We start from the raw sequence: 14,970 nt of genomic DNA on the forward strand, positions 1-14,970 counted from the left end.
CTGCCCGGCTCTGCCATCAAGCCTCCATCCATCTGGCCAGGAACAGCAGGTCCTCCAGCCTGCCTGCATCCCACAAGGGCATTTCCTTCCTGCGCCCGCACTGCCAGCTGCCAGGGATGCTGCTCAGCGGGAAAGGGCTTGAGCGAAAGCACTGAAAGGAGGAATTTATTTTTTTTTCTGTAGTGCACGTGAAATGAATTCCCAAGTCTCTGAAAGCAATTGCTTCCTGCCTGAGATCTTGTGTGCTGAAGGGGTGATGAAATGCTCCTTGATTTTTTTCCCTCTTCCTGACAGCCCCGCCGCTGCTCCGGGGAGCCTGGGGAGGGTGGAGGCTGGCTGGGGTGGGGGCAGCGGGTGCTGCGGCTCCCGGAGTCGCTCCGGCAGTTGCTCCCCTCCTCTTCAAATCCTGCAAACTCTTGATCGCAGCACCCATGGGATGAGGCAGTTGCAGTGTCCGTGAGTGGGTATTCTTGAGTTGAGGACACCCCATGCTCCCCCCCCAGATCTGGAGAGTGCTCGATGCCCTGGTCAGGGTGTCCTGGCTGCAGTTCCCATCTCCACAGCAGGACCAGCTGTGGCTGGGCCATCCCCTTTCCCACGCTCTCCCCTCTGCACCCAAATTATGGCCACATGCACCCCCTCTGTCAGTGCCACCACTGTTTAAGGTCAGTGCCATTGCTGGCTGAATGGGACACTGGCTGGAGATCCAGCACCGGCTGTGGAGAAGGTGGAGCTCACCCCGCTGCCGCCGATGCTGCGACACCTCCTGCACCTGTTTTCCTTTCCCCCTGACCTTCTTTTCGTCTGTTCCCCCCACAGAGTGCGATTGCCATCCCGTGGGCGCCGCCGGCCAAACCTGCAACCAAACCACAGGCCAATGTCCCTGCAAGGACGGCGTCACCGGCATCACATGCAACCGATGCGCCAAAGGCTACCAGCAAAGCCGGTCTCCCATCGCCCCCTGCATAAGTAGGTGGATCGCTCTTTTGATGTCTGTAAATTTGAGATATTAACCTTTTTAAACCCACAGGAGCTGCTGCCTGGGCTGGGCAGCTACGAACCCCCCTGCATACGTGCCAGCGGGCAGTGCTTGGGGGATGGAGCTGCCTGGGTACCCCTGCCAGCCGCACTGCCCGCAGTAGGGTGTATAGCCCAAACTTCAGCCCTGGCTTCCAACTAGCTCGTCTGCCATGTTGGGTAAGTTGTGTGAGTGCATCTGCAGCCCAGTTTGCCAGTAATTTGATTTTGCCTCACAGAGGCAAGGTGACCCAAGAGCACATTTGCTTTGGGGTACCACATCAGGCCTGGATGCTAAGGCAAATCACTACAAATGGATTTTGGTCTTCAAACTCAGGTTGTGCTGCACTGGCACAGAGCTCAAATCAGATATTTGATGGAGCCGCCGTCACAGCAACGCAGCCGATAGCACCTGGATTGCTAAGGGGGATCTGCCACTCACATACCCACTCAGAAATATGGGTTTACCATTTGCTTCCTCGAGTTTGCTTTTCAGTTTGCCTTCCCCAGGCTGCGCCCATCCTCTGCTCTTAAAACAACAGCAGCGAGCACCAGCTACGGCTCCCAAACCCTCTCTGCTGCAGCGTTTACTCTGCAAACACCCATCCAGTCCCTGCCGAGCACGCGCTGCCCAGGCAAGGATGCTTTACCCTCTCGCCGCTGCTGGTTTTGCTGCTGTTGGATCACTCAGTAGCTCACACACCTCGAGTGCAACGTCTGCGCCTGCCCTAACGAAACGAAGCATCGTAATTATGGTGTCTGGGACAGGCTGGGAAGGAGGGGCTGCTCCCCTTGAGGTTGACTCCCTGCTGCTAAAAGGGAAAAAAAAAACCCCAATGGGAAAAGAAAAGTGAAGGTTCAAAGAATCAAGTCTTTGTTGGGAGCCCAGAGTCCGCACCCGCACTGTCACCTCGCAGCATCTGCCTCTCAGGATGGCCATTGTCAAACTACAGGTCACAAACCCTTTCTCTACCTTCTCCTGCTGAAGAAAACCTACATTCCAGGGTGGTTTTTGGTCACTTGAGATTCATTCTTCCCTGTGTCGCAATGGGACGGCAAGAGCTCAAACCAGATGCTTGTTTCCCCAAGATGCTACAGTCATGGCTCCGGTATGCTCTGCAGCAAGTATGCGCAAAGGTTGATCATTAATCGTTCCCCAGGGCCATGGTAAACCAGAGGGTAAATTGTTCCTTGCGTCACCTCCCCTGGGATTCATTGGGCTAAATAAAGACAGACACAGGATTTCAACATAACCCAACCGGGCGTTTGGAGCCGGGCTGTGCTCACACTGGCTGCCGAACCGGCGTGCTCAGGGCTGGCATGAGCCTGGCCCTGCAACCCCGCCGCTGCTCCAGCACCCACAGGAGACCCTTCCTTCTGTGTCATGCAGAACATCCTTTCCAAGGGGCCATGACTTTGGACGGAAACTTTTTTTTTTCAAGTAACACTCTGGCCTGGCTACGCAGTTGCTGTGCAGTCGCTGGGAGTCTGATCTGCATGTCTGATGCCAAAGTGATTAACATGAGGATATGAGCAACTTGCAGATCTCTCATCCTAGAAAAACGCAAACCAGCACATTTTCATCCTTGGAAAATGTCAGTCAACATCTGCTACGTGTGAGGGGACGTAGTTCACACATATTTTATACGTACATTGTATACATCTCCATCCCTTGCTTTCCCACCCGGCACTGCGAGGGCACAGGTAGGCTGCAGCTAGCAAGGGGATGCTTGTCTGGGAGGGCACAGTTACTCTCTGATTTAACGCTTCCTATATTCTCCTTGTCTCAAAGACTTATACCACCTCATGGGGAATGAGCAAGCCCCCAGTAGGACCTGTCTGCACAGCAGCACACACCAGCAAGCACCAGCACCCGCCCAGCCGCCGGTGTCGGGACGGCTGCACTGGCCTGATTACACAGCGTGTGCTTCACGTGGGCTTGCGCTGTGATTAATTGCGCGAGGGTGAAGGACTCAAAAAGTCATCCAACTGGGCTGCGCCCCTGCGAGCTGCCATCACTCCACTGCGGACAGACCCCAGCAAACCCTGCCTCCGTGGCCAAGTGGGTTCCCGAGAGCAAAAGCAGGAGGAGACAGATGCCGACCCCTGACTCGTGCCAAAATTCCACTCTCAAAAGGGACTGGAAGGGTGTTCTCCCACCAGGATTCCCAAGGATGCACAGGCACTGCAGCACTGTGCCCTAAATATACAAAAGATGTCGGTAATGGGAGCTGCGTATGTGCACAGGGGAAAAGAGCTGGCCTTGTCAAAGCGGGACGACAGAGCGTGCTCCGCCTGCAGCCCATCCTTTTTAACATCAGCAAACAGCCAGATTTGGGCAGGAAGATCCAGAACATTGTGAGGTTTCAGCTGTGCGTACAAAGCCGGCCTCAAATTAAAAACCCAGGACCGTTGCATGGGCACCCGATATGTTTGTGTTTCCTTTAAATGTGTGAGATAACACTTGCATCCCGGCAGAGAGACGCGATACCCGCATCCTACCTCACAAGGGAGGACTGGGATGTGGGTAGCACTGCCTCGGACGTGGATGGACACAGCAGGGGGAAGGGAGGGACAGGGAGAGGCAGCAACAGCTGGGGCTGGGCGCTGCATGCCCCACTGCCCTGCCTGCCTTACGCACCCGCCGAGCCCCCGCAAGAGCATCCCCCACCCCGGGGTGCAAACTGGGACCTAGCGACTGCAGCGGGCTGCGTCGGGAGCAATTGCTGGCTGTGGCACCACAGCAATCGCCTGGCTGGCTGCAGCCTGTCGCCTGGAGCAACTGGCAATCACCAGGCCATGCTGCTTCTACTTCTAACCACAAGCCCATATTTTTCGTTTAAAAAACCCCTTTTCCACACTTTCCTGGGAGGCCCAGTTCCCCAGAGGGTACAGTCCCGGTGTGTTGGTTTCTGAGGCTCTTGCAAGGCTCCTTGCTGGAGGATGTGGCTGGGAGACAGCCCTTGCTGGAAGATGTGGTTGGGAAGGCAAAAGGTGGTGTGTGCAGGGGCCAGGCTCTGGGATGGGGAATAACGACTCCTTCTTTTATCTCCTCTCCTCTCCTGCCTGCTTTTCACTGTCCTGCACAGAGATCCCTGCCGCTCCCCCCACCACAGCTGCCAGCAGCACGGAAGAGCCTGCAGGTACGTTGTCTCTTCTTTTAAAGCATCATGATGGTAAATGTCTTTTGAGCAATTGTCTGCTTATGATAAAAAAATGCATGAAATTAATACATGAATTCTGTTGCCTGTACTGGGACAAGTGGATTCTTTTTATGCCCAAAATATCCAAGTGTGCAGCATCCCAAGAGTCAGATGTTTCTAGGAGCACGTGGGAGTGTAGGGAAGATGCAGATTTTCCCAGGGGTAAGAAATCAGTAAGCACGGAGCGGTTACCCAAAGTGAGAGCGATGCTTGATGGAAAAGAGGTAAGGACTAAAGACTGCCGCTGGTTGATTATTGAAGTTTATTGGTTGCCTGCTGAAGTAGAAGAGCCCAAAGAAGGTAAGAAAACAGTCCAGCTGAGATTTTTTTCCTGGTGGAAGAGGACTGGAGAACCAAAAATACCCCTCAAAGAGAAATAAACACCAAAGTGTTGCTGACTGCTGCATATGAGCACTTCCTTTTGTTTGCCTGGATCCATGCATTTCGTGTGCTGAGCACCCTTAGGTGCTGCTGTGACCTGCGTATGTTACCAGCAGCGTGGCTCACGTCCAGCTTTGCGGGTCCTCGGGCTGGGACACGGCTGTGGTTAGTGGCATTGTTGGGGATAGTTGTGCTCAGAGGTGTCTGGAGGCCGGTGACCATAAGAGTAGAGGAAGCATCTTAGCGCGGATTGGGAGGTCCTGCAGTAGCAGCTGAAGCATGGGGACAGCAGCATGGCTCTGATGGGCTTGGGTCACCGCGTCTGTGCATGCTGCAGTGCAGAGGATTGTCCTGGGAAAGCTTTGGCACACGGTGCTGTGCATATCCTGCCTTTCCCCTCCCCTCGCCCTTTTGCCAAATGCTGCCTGTGCGATGCTGCTATCCACTTCCATCAGGAGAAATCTTCTTCCCCAACTCCTCAGGAGCTTAATTACATAGAATCATAGAATGGTTTGGGTTGGAAGGGACCTTCAAAGGTCGCCTAGTCCAACAGTGCACCTTACCATCCCGCCCTGTTGTAGGTGCATCCCAGCAGTGCCAGCTAACCGTGCTGGATGCACAGGGCCGAGCGGGCTGCCCTCTCCCCATCTCATTCCATGGGAGGCAGATTTATATCTGCCACTGCCTGTTTCACCCCAGGCTATCAAAGAAGCCCAGGGTCTAGTCAAGGCTTTTAAATGCTTGAGGGAGGGTTTTTCCCATCAACGGGAACTGTGCTGCTGATGTACGGCAGATTTATAGGCTGATAGAGAGTATCAGCTACTGGTTTAAGGACCACTGGTGGTCCTTAAAGTGGTTTGAGTGGTTTAAGTGTTTTCTGGAACCTCCAGAAAAATGTGCCCACTGCACCGCCGAGCGCGCACTGTGGGAGAATCCCAATCCCAACCGGTCCCCTCTGTGGCAGCAGGCGGAGGGCAGCAGAGCAAGATTTGAAGGGTTTAACTGGATGCTGCTGGGGCAAGTTGTGCTCCACGCTGTCACCACGTTAAATTGAGCATCTTCGCCTGCCCACTTTACTGACCAGTCTTTGGGGATGGGGCTCTTGGCACTTGGCATCGCAATTTCCAAGCTGAGCGTTTTGAGCGGGCAGCCAAGCCCTGCTCAGCCCTCGCAGCCCCGCGAGGCGGGGCTTTCATCCTTCACCAGGTGATAATAAACCCCAGCGTTGCCTAAATACAAAAGCTACACAGATTAAATACCAGATTTCTCACAGGCTCCTGCTATTTCGCAGGAACTTGCAGACTAAATGTTCTGTCTCATGGCCTGGGAACACCAAGATGTTATGCTCCAGGCCTGGATCTGTCTGTTCCTCCCCCCACAACCTCCCAAATCCGCTCTGTTCCCCTGCGGCAGGGATGGCAGAGCAGACCTCTCGTACTATGATGCCACCGGCTTTATCCCAGGCTCTGCCAACAAATGTGGATATTTGGCAGCCGAGGAGATGCAGAGATCGTAGAATCAGAGAATCATCATAGAATCATCTAATCATTTAGGCTGGAAAAGGTCATTGAGTCCGACCATAAACCCAACACTGCCAAGTCCACCACTAAGTTATGTCCCTAAGCACCACATCTACACATCTTTTAAATTCCTCCAGGGATGGTGAACCAACTACTTCCCTTGGCAGCCTGTTCCAGTGCTTGATAACTCTTTCAGTGAAAGAATTTTTCCTAATATCTGATCTAAACCTCCCTGGCACAACTTCAGGACTTTTCCTCTTGTCCTATCACTTGTTACTCGGGAGAAGAAACCTACACCCACGTCACTACAACCTGCTTTCAGGTAGTTCCAGAGAGCAGCAAGGTCCTGTGAGCATCCTCTTCTCCAGATTGGAGTCTCTCCTCACAGGACTTGTACTCCAGACCCTTCATCACCTTCGTTGCCCTTCTCTGGACATGCTCCAGCACCTCAATGCCTATTTTGTAGTGAGGAGCCCAAAACTGAACACAGTATTTGAGGTGCCGAGTACAGGGGGATGATCACTGCCCTGATCCTGCTAGCCACATGTGACATGGCTTCTCTCAGCCCTTTCTGCAAGGAGCTTGGTTCCTGAGCAAGAGCTCTGTTGTGGAGCTCCAGTGTCTCTGTGCTTGGGACCCAGGGAGCAGAAGTAGCTCTGGCACTCACACCGGGGACCTCCCAGCCAGAACCTCGTCCTTGGTGGAGTCTCATTTCCTTGGGCTGCACCCAGGGCCGTTGCCCCAGCCCTTTCCTAAGGCAGGGTTCGGCTCGTGGCATCCCCTCCCCTGCTCGAGGTCAGGTGGCAGGGCGCGGGGTGCATTTGTGAGTGGGTGAAGGATTGCTTTGCCCCATCACCATGGTGGGAAGCATCCCTCGGGTGAGCTTTGCATGCAGTTTGCCCTGCTAAGCTGCTGACCAGCCTTGGAGGTGACACTTGAGCAGCATCCCTGAGTTTGAACTGGCCAGAGGGATCTCTCAGTGGTGTTTTGCTGCTGTTAGGAGCTCATTTATCTGAGCACATTGCTATTCATGAGTCCAAAAGGACCTTTCTGAAGGTATTCTGTTATTCCTGCCAGTCCCCATGTCCTGTTGCGTATTCCTAGACCATGACCATGAGAGGGGCTGAATGCAGACGAGGGCTTGGAGGAAGCAGCGTTTATCCACATCCCTCAGCCAACATCCCTGCTGAAGGGAAAGAGCTGCCAAAGCCCCAGCTCCGCTGCCCCCTCTGCTCACGGGTCAGGACTGGTTTGGGGGTGATGCATCTCCCACCTGTGTGCTCCACGCAGATACCAACACAGCCAGGGAAACAGCTTCTTTCCATGAACCTCCTGGGCAAATGCCAACTGGGACAGCTGCATTCAGCCATCCTGAATTCCACGTGCCACCTCGATTGGCCACAGCCCTCGTCGGTGCCTGCCCTGAGCTGATGTGCTGTGGCAGTGTGACCCATGGGCTGTGAGTCACGGCCACCAGCTTGGTGCCAGGCACTGTGTCGGGTGGGCTGGGACTGCTGCTGGGCTATTTGCCCCCATGGCCCCTTGGCTGGCCAGTGAGAAGGGTCAGGGTGAGCGTAGAGCCTGCATAGGATCTTTGAGCAGGACAAGGGTGTGTGCAGCCCATTTTAGGCACTGAACATGGATGCTTTGGTGAAGAGCAGCTCCCTGTGCAGCTGGTGAGGAGAGGTAGGTCCTGGGTGGGTGTCGATCGGCTGTAGGGATCAGAAACATATTGGTCAGGATGTCCCCCTCACCTTTGACTGAGGATTTGGGTAGGTGTCTGCAAGACTTTCCAGCCTTGCTACAAGGGCTACCTTGGCACTGCTTGGCAAAGTCATGGCCTCCAGTCCCAAGCTCCTGCAGATCCTGGCAGCAAACAGCCCCGTCAGGAAGGAGCAAGTCCCATAACTCTGCCTCCTTGTCGTGGAGAGAAGGGTTATTTGGGGATCCACCCAAGCCCAACTGGGTTTGCATAAAGCCTGTAACTGAGAATATCTCAGCAGAGTTAGAGACCTCCTTTCAGCAAAGAGGCTCCTCGCTGGAGGCTGGGAGGAAGCCGGGCCTCCTGACAGCCTGCGAGCCATGAGAAATGACCTGACAGCATCTCTTGGATCCCTGTGTCGCTGGAGGGCCAGATCTCCCCGCTCCTGCCCTGAGAGGCAACAAGGGACCAATCCATCTCACCAGGAGCTGCTCGCACCGCCTCCCCACAAAAGCCCAGCGGAGGCTGAGCCACGCTGAGCAATCAGATGGGCCCAGCATCCGATCATAATTCTTCTCACAATGATTTTTATTAGACTTTTAAAGCACTGTTTTGTCCAGGGAGCTTGAACTCTCCATATTTCATTCCTTCCCCTCATTGGGGAGCGTCAAGCGGTCCTGGGTCTCATCATCGCTCAGCTCCCACCACCACCCTGAAGCATCTGGCCAAAACTCATGGTGTGTTCTCGGCAAACCCTTAAATAGGTGTGTCTGCAAGCCAGAGCTTCCATGATATGGGAGCAAAAGAATTATAGAGATGGAGAAAGAAATTAGTGGGAGACTTTGGGTGCAGCCAGTTCTGGGAGAGATGTTGCTTTTTTTCCTTTGCTCATAGCTACACAGGGCAGAAAGCGCCTTCCTTGCCGAGAGCCAAGTTAGCGTCATCACTGCTCTGAGTCAACAAGGGGTAAATTTCAAAAGAGCATAGGCCAAAGCTGGCCTGGGTACAAGGGGTAGAACAATGTCGACTTTGGCGTGGGGGGCCCTGCCTGGCTCCGCTTAGCTCTCGGAGGTCCGAATCAATTTGGGGAAACAGTCCAAAACGGAATTGTTTAGTTGAAATGCATTCATGCTGTCCCATGCCAGGAGATTGGAGAATGAGGAGGGGGCGAGGAAAGCTCTTGCTACCACCCTGTCCTCTTCTGGACCCGTTCAGAGATGCAGAAGGGGCCACAGTGAAAAGGCAAAAAAAAAAAAAAAAAAACAGTGAGGGGAAAAGGTTTACAAACCTGCCAGTCAGTCATTGTCTTATCTGAATCGAATCCAGATTGGCTTGGAAATGATTATCTTAGGTGGCTGATTTCAGTTAGTAGGCTTAAATAAAAACAGGTGATTGGACCGATACAACTTTGCGTGGTTTTGCCCTGGAAATCAGCTTCCCCAGTTTCAAAACCAGATCTGGACTTTCCAAAACTTGTTAGGGCTCAAGGTGTTGCCTGGGCTCTTCTGTTCCTGGCTGGTGAGGAAGAGGTTGGATGTAAGTGCAGAAAAGGGAAAAAAACCCCACTCTTAGCAATCCCTGGGGCTCCCTCGGATGCACAGGGACCCACAGCAGCTTGGCTCCAGGTTGTGGTTTTCCCGGAGTGCGGACACCCCAGCGCAGAGGTGGATGCATGCCGTGTTACGAGAGGATGATGGATACCTTCTGGAGGCAGCTCGGAGAAGGGAGATGGGCAGTCAGGTCTCTGCTCTGGAAGAGTCTGGAATAGTCTCAAGGAAAAACAAAAAAAAAAGAAAACAAAACAAAACAGAAAAAAAACCAATCCCATGGGCTGTCCGAGCCTTTCAAGACTGTTCCTGCTTTTGTGTCTCACTTGGAAAAAACACGTGTGAAGGTTATGGCTGCGGTCCGGGAAAATAGAAACGTTGTAGGAAAGAGCAGAAAACCTTCACTTGAGAACGTTTGTTCCCCAGGACAGCTCTCCATCCATCTCGCACGACCGGGTGCTGTTGTGGTGCTGAGCCACTGCTGTCACACCACACAAAGTCAGGAGCATTTGGGACAAGCCACTGCCTCATGCCACCCACTCCTGCCCTGTGCACCATGTGTGTACGTGCACACGTACGCCCCACGCAAACCTCCCCCGTCACCTCCGTGGGGCTCTCTGGACCTCCCAGCACCCTGCCCCCACATCCCAGATTTGGAAGCCCCTCTGATCCCTTCCCATTCTGTCCCTTGGCACAGCTGGGGGCTACGCATCCTTCCCAGGCCTGCAGCTGACTTTTCAGTATTTACAGGCTTGGGCTTTGGGGTGAACTTTCCAAATTTTACCCAGAATCCTCCACTAAGAGCCAGAAATGGGGAAAATTGGCCTCTCTGATGAGTTGGTGCTCCTGTCCCAGCATCATTTGTGGGTAGCTTGAGTAGTCCTGCCCTAAAAAAGGGTTGGTTTCCTTTCATCTGAAGGTCAAAGGCTTCAATTTTTGCCTGCCCATGCCTAGATGAAAAGGTGCGATGCAAGGCCATCCTTGGAGAGTCCCCTGCTCCCAGGTACCATCACCCCCGGGGCAATCACACGGGTGTGCAGCAAGAGTGGAGCTCATTCGTCCCACAGTAGAAGGGCATAATGCAGATCTCGTAGATGGACGTGGAGGAAAAGGGACCTGTGGGTTCCCTCAGGGCTGCTGCCACTGGCATCCACATCAACCCAGCAAAACATCACCAGGCACTGTTAGAAGCGGAGTTAAATCACTTTCTCCCACCAGTACGGGGGCTGTGCTGGAATTTCATGGCTTGGGCAGCTGGGAGCCACCTCCTTATTTCCAGCCTCCCAGCCAGCTTGTACCTGTGCATCCCTGCAGGAACACGGTCTTCTTGGCTCCATGTCTCCATCCCAAGGAGAGCTTGTGGACCACTGTCCTTCCCGCTCCCAGTCACGTAAACACCGCGATCATCACTGCAGCAACAGCTTCAAGGGAAAAGTGACATTAGGAAAGGATTAAATGTACCATAGCTCCTTTTAATGAGCTGCAGCAGCTGGAAACAAGGAGTAAATGTCATGTGAGCCTCCAGCTGCCTCCACAACATCTGCGAGGGGTGCGATGCTTGCTTGGAAAATGACAGTGTGGGGACAAGCCACTGGCATTGCGTAGCACCTCCAGTCAGGAGAGGACAGGACATGGAGCCAAACCATTGCTCCCCGGTCCCTTCCTGAACGCTTATCTAAACCGCTGGACCAGCTCCATGCCTGAGTGAAGTCAGTGGCAAATCTCACCCCAGTGTTGGATCCACAGGGGCAAATGCAGTGGGTGCTGTTGGCTTGGCCAGTGAGAACCTGGCTCACCACTCTGTGTTTGGGTGCGGGCGTGTAAGCATGGCTCTTGGGTGGGCTCTTGGAGGGCTGGAGGAAACAAATCCCACGCCACGCTGAAGTTCATGTCTTCCCTCCTTCCAAGAGCACTGAGCAAGCAGGGAGGGAAGGGAGCAGCTCTGCGCCTGGTTTGCACCATGGTCATTGTGTTTGGAGGGTGGCACCTGCCCATGGTGTCTTGCCAATGTAGCCTTGGAGGCTGAGTCAGAGGGGCAGGGGAGATGTCCCTTGAAACCCTGTCACCTCCTGCTTCCCATCACCTTGGCTCCTCATGGGGTGATGGTTTTGTTGGGGTCTCCCCCTGTGCCATGGTTTTGTCTTAGAGGTGGTCCCAAACCAACCCTGCCAACACGCATTGACCATTGCAGCCCTCCCATATCTCAAACGAGTGGCCCCAAGCACAGTCAGCCCAGCAGGCCTGGGTCCCTGCTCGGCTGGGCAGGCTCGCTGCCTGGCTACCAGCCTCAGCTGCTGGGCTACTGGGCTGCTGGACACGGTAGAGCCATCCACGCAGCCTCCCCCAAGTTGCTGCTGGGTGCAGCACCCTGGGGAGCACAGCACCCAGCCAGAGGAGCAAGGGATGCTTTCCAGTGGGCACAGGGACCACCGGCTCCCGTGGGAGGCTGCTCCTTGGGCAGATCTCCTTTATCAGAGGTAAACTGGAAAAAATACACCAAAAAAACCTCAACTTCTGTAGCACCTTGCACATAGAACACGAAAGGGACTATCAAAAGGCATTGTACTGGCATTATGAATTGAGAAGGAAAAGCCTGAGGGTGTGTCTGGTTTCAAACTAGATTTGCCTCCAGATCAACAAAGGAAATCACAAAGTTTTAACTCAGGAGAATTGCAAGCAGAGTAACAGATAGCCTTAGGGGTTTTTTTGGAATTGAAGTAGCGAGGTGTCTCGGTAATCACTGGCACTGAAAGGGAGGATGTGCCTGTGCGCACACTGGTGTTACTGCTCGCACATCTGGAGGGGATCAGCAGCACAAGGACCGGTCAGAGCTGGGAGCAGGGCTTGGCAGCGCTCGCCTCCTGCCCGAAGGGATCCCAGCTGGGCTGGAGACGAGCTGCTGGGATGCGAGCACAGCCCATTCCCGCTCTGCCTTGGTGAGGATGCTCCCAGAGTTGGGGCAGGGCATGGCCAGGGGAAACTGTGAACTGATGGAGAGAAAAATCACAGCTCTTTGCTCCAAGGACGCACTAACAGTGCGCCTGAGCTCTGTGGAGAGCCGGGAGCATCCTTTAGGCTGGGAATAAAGGGCTCCACAGCCGCCTGTGGTACAATCGGGAGGTGAAATTCTCATTTCGGTCACCCTGGTGTAAATGTGGGCTCAGTCTGGGGGTCTGCAGCTTTGTACCCATCCAAATGAGTCATTAATTTAGCCCTGCATGGGTATTCTCTTGCCTGTCTCAGGCTGTAAGCAAGGTGATGGATTGACTGTGTGATTGATTGACTGATTGATCGGCCGCAGCATCCAGTTCCCTCCTGAAAAGAGGTTTCTCATGGTGATCCACAGTGAATGGCTGTGAGCACAATAGGGGTGGGGGGCTTCCCGTGAGGAAACTTCTAGTGATTTCAAAATATTTCAGAAAGCCCGTGGAAAAAAAAAAAAAAGAAAAGAAAAAAAAACCACCACAAAACTTCTGCTGAAATGCAGATAAGCTTCACACACAACTGCATCATGCTCTTATAACCCCATTGTAGGGCTTCCTGCACCCCCATATCCCTTCATCCCTGCACCCCTTCATTCCCAAATCCATTCTTCCATCTCTACATCCCTCCAGTCCTGCTTCCTTCCATCCCCACCTCCCTCCATTCCTCCATCCCTGCATCCCTCCATCCCCACATCCCCAGATTAGGGATGCTGCCACCTTGGGGACTGTCCTTCTGACACTGGGGGGACCTGGGTGCCCTCAAGCCCTGGGTGCCGTAGTGAAGCCACAAGCTTCAGAGCAAAGACTTGCAAGCCCAGCATCACCATCAAACCCATCTAAAAAAAAAAAAAAGAAATTATGGATTTGAAGCTAAATGAACAGATTCTCTCCCCTTCCTGGGACATTTCCAAGTGCTGCTTCCCCTTGGCAAACAGAGCGCGTGTCCCCAGCACCGGCTCTCCATTGCCGTGTTTCCCCCGGAGCGGAAAGTTTGATTTGCCCCGGCTCCGGTTACATCCTGCCCCCACGTCCCACGCAGCGCCCGCTCGGCCGGGGAGCTGATGTCAGGCCGGGAATTTATAGGGTGGCCAACGCTCCCGAAGACAGATGGTTTCCTATTAATGTATTTAATCATGTCGACTGCGGCTCTCAGCAGGGCTGCGTCCCCGGGGGCGCCGGGAGCGGCAACCCTGGAGTCCGTCCGCAGTTGGAGGCTGGGGACGTGTTCCCAGCCGCGCTGTTGGGGCTGGCACCCCGCATCCCCCCCGTCTCCTGGGGCTCAGCGCTGGGTTTGCCGCTGCGAGGAGCGGGTGGGAAATGTGCTGCCAGGAGAGGGGCGAGGAGGGTGCAGAGCCAGGGGTGGATGCGCCATAAATCTCTCGTGTTCGTGTGGTGTTTTCCAGCGTTTTGGTGTCTGGCACAGCTGGGCTGTCCCCACCAGTGCCTGCTTTTTCCCTTTATGTATGGGAATAATTGGGATGCTCACGCGGCTGTGGCTGTGGTGGGCACCCATGCCCCAAAACACCAAACCTTGCTGAGGTACTTTCCTTCCCATCCCAAAACTGGCAGCAGGGAGCAAACGCACTCCAACCCGCAGCAGGGCTCGGGTGATGCCTGGGGGTGGGCTCTGCTCTGAACGCAGTAGTCGGGGGTCCCAGGGCTGGACCAAACGGGCCGGCGACATCTGAGCCATGCAGGGACTGAGCTGCCGGGATGCCGCAGCGCGTCGTGGCTCGAAACCGACTGGGCTCCTGTGAAGCGTCCGGCCGCTGCTCTCCACCCGCTCCAGGCAAGAGGGCTTTAATCTAATTACATGCTTTATTTGCGACAATTTGTTATTCAATCAATCTTGCTCAGGCAGAAGAAAGGAGGCCACTGTGGGCTCATTTTCACCTTCTCGTTCCAAGGGAGAGGTTAAGGGCAGTTTTCCTTGCTGGAGATGCCTGCAGGGCTGCGGACCCCGCTCCCCCTTCGCAGGGGGTGTGTGGCATGGGGCGCGAGTGGTTTTCAGCCACCTTTTCTCCCAGCATCATGCAACAAGTCACCAGATCAGGCACAGAGCATCCTGGCCATGGCCTGAGGATGCCTTTGAAACCTTCTGTCCCTTGAGGACCCTTTGCAGCCAGCGACGTGCTGGTGGCCCAGGACGTGGTGGGCAGCACTGGGCAGGCAGGGCTGGAGGCAGGGGTCAGGATACTCCTGCCAGGTGGACCCAGGGAGTCCTGAGAGCACTCCTGAGACTGCTTGGGAGACCAGAAGATGCTCGCGTGCCTGGGCAGGTGCAGACTGGCCACAGACCCTCTCCACGGCTGCCCCAGGAGCTGATGGGGCTGGGTCTCAGCTGATGGGAGAAATCCCTGCCAGCTCCTTTTCCCAGGGCGTGCGGTGGGGACCGCTGCTCTGAGGTTGACTACCCTGGGCCAGCTTAAGGGGTGACCAAGGACAGAAAACAAAGTCACATGGCTGCCTGGTTAAATACAACCCCACAGCAGAGGCTTGCATTACACCAGGACTTTGCACAGATCCTCTGGGAACAGACCTAGACCCCCAAGATCCCCGTCCCCAGACTGCGAAGGGGACAGTTTCTAGCCCAGGGACCGTTTTGCAGGTCATACA

The 14,970-nt window shown here is 54.5% G+C and overlaps 1 protein-coding gene across 1 annotated transcript in view; it reads left to right on the top strand.

The window, feature by feature from the left end:
- The window catches only part of NTN1 (netrin 1), a 93,761-nt gene that overhangs the window by 63,405 nt on the left and 15,386 nt on the right, over positions 1–14,970 (top strand). The window contains exons 3-4 of the mRNA XM_086762330.1: positions 820–969; positions 4,107–4,160. Coding sequence (XP_086618456.1) covers positions 820–969; positions 4,107–4,160 — 204 coding nt within the window. The remainder of the gene's footprint in view (positions 1–819; positions 970–4,106; positions 4,161–14,970) is intronic.

This window comes from Chlamydotis macqueenii, chromosome 18 (assembly GCF_036417535.1).
Source record: "Chlamydotis macqueenii isolate bChlMac1 chromosome 18, bChlMac1.mat, whole genome shotgun sequence".
Classification (NCBI taxonomy): Eukaryota; Metazoa; Chordata; class Aves; order Otidiformes; family Otididae; genus Chlamydotis; species Chlamydotis macqueenii.